This window comes from Pseudoliparis swirei, chromosome 14 (assembly GCF_029220125.1).
Source record: "Pseudoliparis swirei isolate HS2019 ecotype Mariana Trench chromosome 14, NWPU_hadal_v1, whole genome shotgun sequence".
In the NCBI taxonomy this organism is placed as follows: Eukaryota; Metazoa; Chordata; class Actinopteri; order Perciformes; family Liparidae; genus Pseudoliparis; species Pseudoliparis swirei.
The window spans coordinates 6,055,542-6,069,026 of record NC_079401.1 but is presented as its reverse complement, the minus strand read 5'-3'; the positions used below and the strand labels follow the sequence as shown (position 1 = coordinate 6,069,026).

The 13,485-nt window shown below is 50.2% G+C and overlaps 1 protein-coding gene across 3 annotated transcripts; it reads left to right on the top strand.

The window, feature by feature from the left end:
• The first annotated feature begins 545 nt into the window (after positions 1 to 545).
• On the top strand, positions 546 to 13,432 carry LOC130204657 (probable ribonuclease ZC3H12C). 3 transcript variants are annotated; one of them, XM_056431551.1, is made up of 6 exons: positions 546 to 603; positions 7,805 to 8,637; positions 8,771 to 8,910; positions 8,997 to 9,231; positions 9,491 to 9,597; positions 9,739 to 13,432. In XM_056431551.1, exons 2-6 carry the CDS (start codon positions 7,874 to 7,876, stop codon positions 11,175 to 11,177), a joined length of 2,685 nt encoding a protein of 894 aa, XP_056287526.1. In that variant the 5' UTR covers positions 546 to 603; positions 7,805 to 7,873; the 3' UTR covers positions 11,178 to 13,432. The 3 variants fall into 3 exon arrangements, with proteins under 3 accessions (XP_056287526.1, XP_056287524.1, XP_056287525.1); XM_056431549.1 differs by lacking the exon at positions 546 to 603 and adding an exon at positions 3,690 to 3,877; XM_056431550.1 differs by lacking the exon at positions 546 to 603 and having other exon boundaries at positions 7,079 to 8,637.
• Positions 13,433 to 13,485: the final 53 nt, after the last annotated feature.

The following is a 13,485-nucleotide window of genomic DNA, read 5'->3' as shown; positions in this document are numbered from 1 at the left end:
ACGATATACCAGAATTAAATACATACATATTCCAGTTAGAAAACTCCGTTCTCTGCCCACCTCCCCCCAATAAATCTGAATTTAAAAGTGCGTTATTCATCTCAACCACGAGGGGGCGCCGCTGGGCACCTCACTTCACGTCGCAGGTCACCTCCAAACGTGCTGGCAGTTTACTAAAGCTGATATGTTTACTCTTAAAACCAATAAATGGATCTAAAATACGTAACTTTATTAGATGCGTGTAGCATATGTCCAAATGGAAAACGTACTGCAAGGCCCCTGTGAATATAACTTCCGGAAATAGGATACACTGCGATAGTAGAATAGTCGTCTTGTATTGTGATATAACCCATGTACCAAACAAAGGAAGACGGATTGAGAGGGGAAATCCATGTGAAGTGATATGCCACGTAAAACGCTTCTAACGCGGCTTTTATTTTGAAACGCAGCCGAAAGGAGCGGAAGCCGCCGCGCAGCGATCTCTGCGGCTTGACGCACTTTTATCTGGGTCACGCTGCACAGAATCCAGCCGGATGTTTCCCCGTCGCCAGCATGTGATGGAGGGAAAATTCGCGCATACACGTCACCAAGACCGTCGTGCGGGTGAGTGGCGCGCGCAGCGCACTCGTTCTCGCGGAGGAGCCGCAGGTTGCTGTGGGTGAACGCTGCAGGGAGGTCGTGACGGTGTTGCTTTGCAGGGACCGTGCACGCCGCTGCGCGCGCCGCCCCCAATGTACCACACTTTAGGGATGCTGCTGTGTGTGCGTGCGCCTAGTCTGCGTTACGTGTGTGTGTGTGTGTGTGTTTAATATAAATCCAGAAGAAATGTAACCGGTGTGCTCTGGAGGGCAGAAGGCCAACACACGCGTCCTCTGGTTTATCATGAAGGAGCTCTGTGTGTGTGTGTGTGTGTGTGTGTGTGTCTCTCTCGCCCCCCCACACACCTGTCTGCTATTCATCTGCACGTGCTGTCTCTGACAGCTGTGTCTTTGTGACTCACTGGTTGCTGTAGTGGCTCCCCGAGGATCGTAACAGTAGCAGCCCAGTCTTGGGTTCACAGCTTTTCTGATGGACAGGGGGGAGGTGACGTGAGCCCCAGCAGCTGGCTTTCATTTCATCCTCTCTTTCAACTTCTGTGCATCCTCCCTGTCTCTTAACATCTCACTTTTCCCAACGCTCCTTGCAAAGAGCCCATTTCACAGCCCAGTAAAATAAAAAATAAAAAGTTCTTAACGTCATGGTGGTTTTAAAGATCAGTCTGGCTTCAAGGCTGCAGCTGTGGTGTTTCGGCTTCATCCCTGCTGAGCGTTGCCATAACGTCCACATTTAATCTATACTGGCGGTTTTGAGGAGTGCTCTGTGGGGTCAGAGAGGTCACGAGGCCAGGAGGTCTCCTTCTGTTGGGTTAGACCTGATGGGACATGCAAATCATGTTCAGTATTTGTTCTAACCTGCCAGTTGGGTCTGATGCTGAAAAACCTGCAACACCCCTCATTGATCTGCAGCTGTTGATCTTTGAAGTGATATTAAACTGGAGATTCTTTTGCGTCGCTTTGAGTTTTTCACAGTTTTGATGTTTTGAAGATTAAAGATTAATGAAGAAAAGTACTCAATAGTGGAACTAATAATTATTTGGGGCAATAAAGCGCTGCAAAGAATGCATGTATCTCTCATAATGGCTCTTTCTCTGTGGAACCCAAGAGTTTACGTCTGTTTTCTGAGCATTAGTCTGTCTCTAAAGAGAAAAACGATCGTCCTGCTGATGCAGTTGTTGGGAGCAGCACACACACACCTGTTTGTGAGGACAGATGGTCGACATAGTGCTCTTCTGTCTGTGTGTGTGTGTGTGTGTGTGTGTACACTGCAGTGGGTCAGCTGTCATATCTCCCCTATCAGCCTTATCTTTCTGGGCGAAGCTGACTCGGACCTTATTTAATCAGGCAGTCTCTCCTGTTTGGAGCCCTGAGATCTCCTATCTTATTCAGAAAGTCGAGCGAGAACACACACTTTGTTGCTTTTAGATCACGTGTTCACGTCTTGTTGCCAAGATAAAGTTGTCCTTGGCGTTCAACCTCATCTGACTGAATTTGTATTTCCGGTTTCTTTCTCATGTGTGATAATAAACTGAATGTCTTTGGGTTGTGGACTGTTGGGCAACACAAGCAATTTGAATACTTTGACTGGCGGATATTTGATGGACGATAATGGAACGATTGAGAATATGAATCCACAATTATTAAAGCGCTTGGTTAATAAAAGAAAAGCAGTTTTTCTCTCCAAACGACAGACTATATTTAATGAGTTGTTTAATCGGCTCGTGTTGATTCATCTCCAGTTTGTTCTCTTAGTTCAGTGCCAGCCACATTACTGGAGGGGATGTCAAGAATTAGATCATGATCTCTTTGCTGATACGCGTTGCAACATTAGGGAACACATTGAAAACTCCCCGCTCCTTCAACCTTCATGGACATCCAGACGCCCTTTTTATTTTTAAATTAAAAAAAGTCCTTTCAAGAATCTGAAGGTGAAGCCCATTATCGTTCAGCAGCTTGCTTTTATTTCAACATATCTTGCTCCCTGGCTTGGATCCACATCCCTTTTGTTGTGATCATTAAAACGACGTAGTGTAGACGGCTCCAATATGTTATCTGCCGCTGAGCTCGTACATCATACTCTTTGACGTGCATGGGGCATTTTATTTAGCTTCCTCCTTATAGCTCCATGACGTGTGTTGACATCAGTCTGGGTAGAGTGTTGCGCTCACTCCAAACTTGCGTGAATTATGCAAAGGAATATTTTTTATGTTTATTCTATGGATTTGCATCGATGATAAATCTACTGTTATCCTACTTTTGGCATCTTATTAACGTGACTGTCTGATTTCATTCAGATTCTGTTCTTGGCTCCGTCGTCACATAAAAGACAGAATTGGCAAAGACTTGTGCTTCCGAGTCATCTGCCCGAAGTGTGCTGCAACAATGAGGAACAGCTCCCCTCGGCGCCGCTCCCGACATACAACTTTTTGATGTCTCTCGACCCCCCCACCCACACACACTTTTCCCTTTCAGCCCAGGCCACACTCTCCTCTTTCCTCTTGCACTCTCTTAAAGGCCACGCCAGTCTGTCAGCCAGCCCTGGTCTTTTCTTTCTGTTTGGAGCCCCCCCTCTCCCTCCCCCTCCCCCTCCCTCCCAATCCATCTCCATGCCCCGGACAAAGGGCAGAGTGACTGTGGTGCTCTGGAGCCAGGTGTTCTCCATTGCTGCCCCCGGGCCATAATAGCACCAGCCCTCACACTGCAGCTGCCCTCCCCGGGCCTCCCATTGTGAGGCTCCATTGTTCAGCCGCCCACCCCTCGTTGATTCATCGGCCACACAGGGGAAGCCCTTTCAGGCGGAGGGGAGGGGGGGGATGCTGGTGTACGTTGAGTACGCGTGCCTTGGGGAAACTGGGTGTTGCAGGCATTTACCCACAGCCACTCCCCTCCTCCTCCCCCCTTTTTCTCTGTGCCTCATTGTGAGGCCGCTCCTCTCTGATTGGTGGAGGAGCAGCCACTCCAAACGAGGGAAAGGCAGACATTGTTGCTCCATCTGTTCCGCCACTCATTGTCCAACTCGCCTGCTTCTGTGGAGAAATAAATAAATAAACACACGGCTCTGGAAGACACCGGGAGGAGCGAGGCGCCGGATGCTGTGCCGTGAACCTGCGGAGAAAGACGAGCGCCGGCCTCGGATGTAGCTGCTGTGGGAACTCTGGGACTTGTTCCTCCTCTCTGTGTCACTTGCCGTGTTTTCCAATCTGGTTCTCGGAGATTTGAATGTGTAGAAATGAGCTGATCTAGGTCCCTTTCTCTATTGTTTGTTGATCTTTTAAGGCCTGGTGAGTTTCTTTTTCTTTTCTTTTTTTTAGCTTCCTTCTTTGTTTTTGGCTGTTTTGATGTAAGTCTTTAAAAAAAAAAAAAGCAACTGTGACGACCTCAGTTTCACTGGGAGCCGGTGAGATGATGCCCCCACCCCCCCGCTAGAGCGGTGTGCTTCATGCAGGACAGGCTGCAGGGCGGCAGCATCATACACACTTATCATCCTGAACTGACATGACCTAAATGACTGGGTGCAGTAAACAGAGGAGGGCAGTGCTCTCTCCGCCTGATGATGGTTGCGGTTGTGAAATATTGCAGATACAAGATGATGGAGTGTGATGATGGAGTGTGAGTTTGCACCATGCGTACCAAGTTCAACCACTACAAGGCATCTTTATGTGCAGCCCAGGGTCAGAAGAGTCTGTAGCACAGGGCTTCTACACCTGCCTAGAATTTGGTCTGCAGCTGTGGCTCTGGTACTGCAGGAGCGTCACTGTGTGATCTGTTTTGATATTAAACCTAGTGTGAGGGGGGAGGGAGGGAGAGAGGATGTTGTGGTTTTTTGGGGGGGTTAATAATGCAAGCGCTGTCTTATCTGGGTCAAATAAGGCTGGAGGAAGGTGTGTGTGTGTGTGTGTGTCACTCGGCAGACATCTGTTGCCCTGCTGCTGGCGGGGAAAGCCTCGCCGCACCAAGTTATTATTCCCCCCCCCCCCCTTTTTTTTAACAATAACTTTTTCACAGTATCTGCCGCCATGCAGCAACGTACCCGCCAGACAACCCCCCCACCCCTCCTTCAAACCAGAAGACCCCTTTTTTCTCTCTCTCGCTCTGCCTCACACACACTTTTTTTTTTACACAAAGCTCCCACATACAAAGCGCTGTAAGGACCGTGTTACATATTCATTACGGCGTCCATCAAAATCGGCAGCGCTGCGCTGTGTGGGAGCTGCTGATGTTTGAAAGATGCACCCACTCAGCCTGGAGGTCTGGAGATGGCGCGGTGGGCCCGTTAACACTTTAAGCCCGGTTTGCGTAGTCCACAATGCCCTGGATGCATAATTCCACTTGGACCACACCGCAAGACTTTTAAAACCCTGAGACTCTGGTGTCATCAGATCCCACATTCATCAGGCGTCACTAGTGCTCAGCTCTCTGCCGTTGAGCAGCTATTATCAGATTTGTACGGATTGATAAGAAATCAAATGAGGTCGATGCGATTGTGATGCAGCCGATAGCCATATGTTGTATGATAACCATGTGTGCTCTTTTTTTGTTATGTTATTTTAGTAGTTAATATCTTTGGGCATTTTTTACACTGTTTTCTGACATTTTACAGAAAAAACTGTTTGGCTATTAATCGAGAACATATTCCCATCTAATCAATGACAAATGAAAGTCATCGTTAGTTGTAGCATTTAAGGAGATGCGACACGTTGATGAAACAATTGCAGCCCAGAATCCATCACCACTCCATCATTCTGCATTGACGTCTTGTTTCTGTGAATATATAAATCAGTTGTGTGATGATCATCTCTCTGGATTAAAGAATAGACACCATTACGAAACTGACCAGACATATAGAAACAAGTTTGATAAAGCACAGTTTAGTTACCGAAAGTGATGCACTGATCCGACTTTTGCTCATCCTGTACCGGTGCTCCACTAGTTTAAAATCTCTAAAATATAATAATATAATAATCACATTGATGAAGAAACCCTTTAATTAGTTTGATACCCAGCCGGACTGCAGATACAGACACCAGTCCAAGTTTGCAGTTAATTTATACAATTCTTTCACAAGCTTCATTTTTTGAAGACTTTCAATGCAGCTGAGTGATCTCCTGTTTGCATCCTTGATTGTGTGTGTGTGTGTGTGTGTGTGTGTCTGCAGTAGTATGAGTCACTTTGTGATGCAGACGTTCATGTGTGCATGGACACCATCAACGCCTACACTCGTCGATGCCAAGGTCCCCAGTCCTAATCTCTCCTGCGGGTCTATTGTTGTCCTTGGTGGCGGGGTGGGGTTGCCATTGAAGGCACACTTAAGCCCCTCCCTCCCCCACACCAGATCTTTTTGTTGTGTGTGTGTGTGTGGGGAAGGCGGGCCTCCGACCGAACGCCTCGGCATTTGGAGGCTAGAATGCTTTCAACAGCTGTAGCTTAGCAACAGTAGCTCAGCCGCGTTGCTAGGCAGCCCTCTTTCATAAAATGCTCCCGCCTCCCCCTCCCAAACCACCATCCGATTGGTCCCGATACATATTTACATTTGTAGGATGCAAAAAGCAATTTTGGAAAAGCTATGTTTATTTGGGGGGGGGGAATACCACATGACAGATTCTTCACGTGGTGATTTCAGTCTCTTTCCAGTCGGAATGCACCGCGCCCGCCACAGATCAGTTTCATGACCTCAGATTAACTTTCCAAAGTGCAAAACCTTTGACACTCGTCTGAATAGCCCGACCACGTCCCATGTTCTCGGTGCTCGAAGGCAATGCGTCGATTGGCTCGGGGGCCTCAGAAGCCCCTCTGTGCTCTGACGGGTGACTCCACCACCCCAATGCAGAGAGAAGCATATGGCCCTTAATTAGCAGGTAGAATGCGAGGGGGAAGGGTCCGTCTGCCCCATCCCTAACGGTTTGCTGTCTTAAAAAAAAAAAAAAACATTCACCCTAGATAGATAGATAGATATATACTTTATTAATCCCCAAGGGGAAATTTGTCGTAACAGTAGCAGCACCAATAAACTTAACACACAAGAATAAAAAATTAAATATAAAACAAAATATAAAAAACAGGGATGAAAGATATAGATGTATACAAGTGAAAGATATAGATGTATACAAGTATACACAGTAAAATATAAAATAAAATATATATGTATATATACAACATATATAGAATAGAATATACACTTTTATTAATCCCCAAGGGGAAATTAGTTCTCTGCATTTAACCCATCCTTAGTTATTAAGGAGCAGTGGGCTGCGGTGAAGCGCCCGGGAAGCAACTGGGGGTTCAGTGCCTTGCTCAAGGACACTTCGACTTGCAACTAATGGGGAGAGCGGGGATCGAACCCACAACCCTGCGGTTGCAGGACAGCCCTCTTATGCATACACAATACACAATACTAATGACAAATTAAATTAAATATAAAAATATTAAATATAGACAGTGTGCAAAATGGAAAGTGTGTATGTGTGTAGTGTAAATAAATGAAATGTGTGAAGTGCAGATCAACATAGTGTAAATATTACGATCTGGCAAGAGGTGATCTGTTGTAGAGCCTCATAGCCGTCGGCAGGAATGTTCTCCTGTATCTGTCCTTGTGGCAGCGGAGCGTGAGGAGACGTCTGGAGAAAGTCCTCCTCTGTCCCTGTAGGAGGTGGTGGAGAGGGTGGTCCGGGTTGTCCAATATGGACACAAGTTTCTTCAACGTCCTCCTCTCCACCACCTGCAGCCGATGATGGAGCCAGCCTTCCTAACCAGTTTGTTAAGACGGCTGGTGTCACCGGCTCCGATGCTGCTCCCCCTCAGATTAATGTGCTGTGGCGTGGCCCTGTAATAACACACTGGGGCCAGACTGAGGGGGAAAAAACGCGGGAGTCCATTAATTATGGTAAGAGGCCCCCGTCGGCTCTTTGTGTCCAGTTTGTGCCCCAGCGGACCGCCGGAGTCGGGCAAACAATCGCCTCACAGCCTCCGCGTCAGGAAAGATGAAGCAACAGGTTTCTCTGGGAAAACAAGGGAGAGAAAGTCAAATGTTCAAAATCTAAATGATTCTGGTTGGATGACTGGTTGCTTAACGAGTTATATTGCTCCGCTGATATTAGTTTCAGTATCTCTCTGCCTTTTTTATTTCTCCAACCTCAAGGGCCACTAAGTGGCTTTAAAGCGACACCGCCCTTATTTCCTCCTCTCACCCTCCTCTCTGTCTCTCGCTTTAGGCACCAATGAGTCCAGCTTTGTGAGAGGGCAGCAGTCGGCCCCGTGTGCCGGATGTCTGTGACAGACCCATGGGCCAGAAGGACCATGTGGAGGCAGGAGCGGGCCACATCCTCGACCTGGGGCTGGATTTGGAGTATCTCCACGTAGCGGGGTCTGACCGGCAGGCTGGCGGCTCTGACGGGCCCCCCGCTATGGAGGCGCAGGGGGAGCGCTCCGGCAACGGCAGCGCCGCCGATTCCCCTCCTCCTGGCGCGGCGGAGGAAAACTCTGGGTCTGATGCAGAGTGCGAGCCGCCGCCTCCGTCTTCCAGCTCCACCCTCGACGAGTGCGGGTTAACTCAGAGTAAAAACGCCCACCAGCCGCTTTGTCGGGCCCAATGTGTGGACTTGGGCACCGAGGGTCCTCCCTCGCCCTCGCCAGAGCTTGAACTCAAGTCCCCGCCGAGCTCGCCACGCGAGCACCCGGAGCCTCCTTCCAATCCCTCGCCGTCGGAGCCGGCGCCCGACGCCGGCGGCAAGGAGTACCAGGCGAAGCTGGAGTTCGCCCTGAAGCTGGGCTACTCGGAGGAGACGGTGCGACTGGTGCTCTCCAAGCTGGGCCCCGACACGCTCATCAACGACATACTGGGAGAGCTGGTCAAACTGGGCACCAAGGCGGACGGCGAGCAGCCGGCGGGATCGTTAGCCTCGACCTCGTCTTCTTCGTCCTCCTCTTGCGGCTGTTTTGATTTGCTGGACAGCCAGGGGTCGGACTCGGCCTGTCCGCCCGACGCCCTGAGCAACCAGGACAACCTGCGGCCGGTTGTCTTGGACGGCAGCAACGTGGCCATGAGGTGAGCCCGTCTCGACGAAATGATAGCAAAATGTCCTTTTTGATTGTTTCCACGCGTCCCAGTAAATGTGCTGACTAACCTTCATTAGGTGCCGACATGTTAATTAGCTCTATCCCTCTTCTATGCCATGTAGCCATGGCAACAAGGAAGTGTTCTCCTGCCAGGGCATCCAGCTGGCTGTGGATTGGTTGCTGGAGCGAGGCCATCACGACATCACAGTGTTTGTGCCGGCTTGGAGGAAGGAGCAGTCGCGCCCCGACGCCCCGATAACGGGTCGGTGCAAGACACACAGACGCTTTCAATGGAAGTTGTACGATGATTCTAGCTTACCATAACCCCCCCCCCCACTTCATTCACAGATCAGGAGATCCTGCGTCGCCTGGAGAAGGAAAAGATCCTGGTCTTCACTCCTTCGCGGCGCGTCCAAGGTCGCCGCGTGGTTTGCTACGACGACCGCTTCATCGTCAAGCTGGCCTACGAGTCCGACGGCATCATCGTCTCCAACGATAACTACCGAGACCTGGCCAACGAGAAGCCCGAGTGGAAGAAGTTCATCGACGAGCGGCTGCTCATGTATTCCTTCGTCAATGACAAGTGAGGAGGGGAGGACGGGCGGAGGCCCCGATTCGGTCCATGCGTTAGAGCTCGATGACATTTACGATTTATGATTCTAATGTTGCACTCGGAGGTCGTGGTTACAGATCACATTTCCCCATCTCCTTCCCAGCTATCTTATCGGTATAAAAAGGTCAATTTACTCTGAAAATGAGATGCGTATCTAAGGAGCGTGCACCCGGACTTAAAGTGCTATTACTTACTCGTCCTTTTCTAATCCTTCCTCCCCGTCTCTCAGATTCATGCCCCCAGACGACCCTCTCGGTCGTCACGGCCCCAGCTTGGACAACTTCCTGAGGAAAAGACCCATCATGCCCGAGCAGAAGAAACAGCCCTGCCCATACGGTGAGAACTCGGATACGCACAAACAAAAATATTCACCGAAATAATAAAACAACACACACACATTGACGCGTTTTGCATCATGCTTGTTTGGAGTTTTTCTTTATTCTCCATGTCGTGAAACTGAGACCTTTTTGCCTCCAGGGAAGAAGTGCACTTACGGCCACAAGTGTAAGTACTACCACCCAGAAAGAGGCGCTCAGCCTCAGCGCGCCGTGGCGGATGAGCTGCGAGCCAGTGCCAAGACCTGCGTCGCCACAAAGAACCAGGGGGACGCCGGCTTGGTGAAGAGCCACAGCGTGCCAGCTGGCTGCATCGAGGCGAGGAAAGGCGCCCAGAAAAGGCAGTCGGACCCCAGCACCCGAGCTCTGTCGTACAGCGACGCCGAGGAGAAGCTGGCCAGAGGCCGGGCGGAGAGCAAAGAGAAGAGCGTCGGCAGCGTGAGCGTGGCCCCGGGAGGCCCTCCGGCCAGCTTCAGCCTTCCCCAGGACCAGCAGTGCAGAGCGGTGCCTCCCCACAGTGTGCCGGCCCCCGGCCACGACCTTTACCCTCACTGCGAGTCTCTGGACTTGAGCTACTACTCTGTGACGCGCGCTTACTCCGGCCGGAGCCTCTCCTCCCGGCGGAGCCCGGACTGCCGCTTCCCCAGCGACGCCGACCCGCGCCTCGGCTCGGCGGGCTCCGAGTGCGGCAGCGAGAGCGGCGCGAGCAGCTGCGACTCGTGCGGCGACAGGCCGTGTCCCGGGTGCCCCGCGGAGACCTCGCCGGACGACGGCGTCCATTTCGCCAATCCGCACGGTCGGCTGTATCCCCACCACGACCTGTGCGGCGGCCTTCACCTCGCCGATTACCCGGCGACACACGGCTGCCACCTGAGGGGGCAGTCCTGCGCTCACGACCAGCCTCCGCCGGAGGCTCACCCGAAGCGGCCCCTCTGCCCGTTGCCCCCGCATCTCCAGCGCCAGCCCCTGACCGCTCGTTCCAGCTGCCCGGGCGACTACCGCTCTCTAGCCCAGTCCAACCCTCACCCCCCCGGCTCTCCTCTGGGCCGCTGCCTGGCCCCGACGCGAGGGGAGAGCGCGTCCGACTCTCACCTGTACGACCACCTGTCCACGTCGCACCACCACCGGACTAAAGCGCTGCCCGGCTGGGACACGTACTACCGGTCCAGGTACGAGCCGTCCGCCTATCAGAGTCTGCCGGACACGCGGCAGGCGTCGTCCTGGCACGCCCCTCCCTGGGCACAGGACGGCTACGCCCAGCACCACTCCTCCCATCCGGCTCTCCACCTGTCCCCGACGCACTACTTGAACCACCCGCCGCCCCGGGCCCACTCTCCTCTCCCGCCCTACGGTGCTCACCTCGCGGCGGCCTCCCACGCGCCTCCCTCCTACATGCCGCAGCACTCTGAGTCGCCGGCGCACGGGCGCTTCGGGGACGCGAGGGAGAAGGTGTACGTCAACCTGTGTAACATCTTCCCCCCGGAGCTGGTGAGCCGGGTGATGGCCCGGAGCCCCCACGTCACGGACCCCCAGCAGCTGGCAGCTGCTATACTTGCGGAGAAAGCCCAAACAGGCTACTGAAGAACGGAGGGGGGGTTGATTTTCGATGTCGCACGGTGGAATTTAAAATACTGCGATGCTTTTGGATCGTCTACGAGGAGACGATGCACACGTTTAAAGACACTCCAGCTCTGGTCACGGCGTGTGGGGAGAGAAGCTCCTCTGTTTGACTAGTTGAGGTTGTTCCAGACCTGCCCAGTGAGTCCTTTTTTTATCAGGTAGCTTATTATGGCGTGTCTTTCACATGCAGGACTTGTTTGTTTTACAATGAATTCACAACCTCGTGAGTATCACTTGCATACATCACGACGGATACGAAGGATTATTGAAGCGGTTCCACCACCGAGAGTCTGACTTAATGCGCACCCACTGTGTTGAGAACTCAGTCAAGCAGTATTTTAAAATGTTCTGTTTTCATGTGTTCGGCACCAGACGGACAAGTTTAACTTCATAACTGTAAAGAAAAGTGTTTCTCTGATTTTCTTAATTTATCATGTTATCTCTTTGTGTGTGTCGCGAGGCCATTTGTGGGCCAAAATGCGTGTCTGAAAGACGGTCGTCTTATTAGAGACGGCGTCGGTATTTTGGTCAGAGTTGTAGCCGTAGAGATGGGTGACCCTGTCGTGTGTACCTTAGTTTTAGTAAGGGACTCTCTCTTTCTCTTCCTTCTCTCTCTTTTGTTTGGGGTCAACTCTGGTATCTGCTACAGACGGAGAACATCTGGATCAGTGAATCCTGTACGTATTGTAAATATATTTAACCGGTCGTCTGTAGCAGATCCCAGCTGAATCCATGCTGGACAGAGAAAACCCTTGTTTGATACAAATTGTATCATATTCAGTACATGGAGATCCGTATCTATCAAACACTCGCGATGTATTGCTGTATGATTAAATGCATTGACGACAGTTATATTGTAATAGAGATGTTCCAGCTTTTAATCTGGCGGAAATGGCTTTGAGACTATTGTGGTCTGCCTACTGTGTTTAGGTATCACACACTCTTTTATTTGCGCTTGAAGCTGGCTTATTTGCTACACAAGCTCCAATGAAATCCTTTGGTTTCCTGGTTAAATGCCCGTTTGAAAACAAAAGCGAAGCACTCTCTAGCTTTTTTCTTCTTCATTAAATCAGGAAGTAAATATACTTTTAAAGTGACATACAACTTTGACATGTTATCATTAGCTAATCTATTGAATCATGACTTTAGTGGACAGACCCCAACCATGTTTCAAAAGTCACGTTTTTACATTTGGGTCAGTCTCAAAAACCATTGTGGCCATTTTAAAAGTCTCTACCTGAATTTTGATAAATGTATGAAGCAACTTTTGGCCTTTTGCAACAAGATGAGGTTTTCATCGAAGCAGAAATGATCCACTCCAGAATAGCTTCTACAACTGGTGACTTGTAGCAGGATGTTTACATGGCTAATCTGCTCTCTTCTTTCCAGACACGTGGGAAGTTTATATTTGATATTTTAAGGACAAATATCTCAAAAAAAGAAAAGGTTTCCACTTGTCCACACGCAGGAAGCACTTAAAGGCTCACGCTGACGTGCCCGTGGCCTATTGCATGCTGGGATAATCCCGAGGAGGACATACCCACGTAGGTTGCACTTTTATTAGTAGCACGATATACATCCAGACGGCTCGTATCTTTGAGTCGTCCTCCTCTCCGGCCCCCTGGCACCGTGTGTCAGCGTGGCCCCAAAGTAATGCCACTTCATGGCATTGTGCTTATGACACATCCAATACTCTGAACTATGTTCAGCTTAACTGTTGTGCATGTTTTGATTTTGTTTAGTTTGCGTACGTAGCCGCGCTTCCGTCCCGGAGAGTTGATTTCAGAACAACGCTGTCCTTTGGCATACTTAAGTCAAGAGGAAATGTTTTTTTGATACGTACTCTATTTTAGAAAGCATCCAACATCCTTTGCTCCGGAAGCGCTGAAGATATCACAACACAATGAAAACCCTCTGTTTCAAATGATGTATTAATAATGGTGAACTAATTGATTCTTGTAACACTCAACTGTGGTTGTTTATTAAAGAGTACTGCGTCGAGTAATGGAGGGGGCGTTTCCTCGAGGCTTGCTTCATTTAGGGGAGGAGCCAAAAATGATGACGTCCGACGCCTCGCTGCACCACGTGACTGGTTCAGATTTTGCCGGGAGGTTTGACAGCAATATAAACCCCTCAGGCTCCATTCAACATGTGGGTTGAGAGTATGATAGGTGATAAGATGGAACTGTTATTTCTAAATAAAAATGTCCCCTGTTCATCACTGTCCAAGTTACACAAACACTTTCCTCTGCCTGCTTAAGCCCATGCC

Bases quoted from the DNA above. Each gene is read 5' to 3' on its own strand.
- LOC130204657 (XM_056431551.1), top strand. From the start codon at position 7,874: ATGGGCCAGAAGGACCATGTGGAGGCAGGAGCGGGCCACATCCTCGAC. The intron at 8,911-8,996 runs GTCGGTGCAAGA...CTTCATTCACAG, and splicing joins CCCCGACGCCCCGATAACGG to ATCAGGAGATCCTGCGTCGC. The intron at 9,232-9,490 runs GTGAGGAGGGGA...CCCGTCTCTCAG, and splicing joins TATTCCTTCGTCAATGACAA to ATTCATGCCCCCAGACGACC.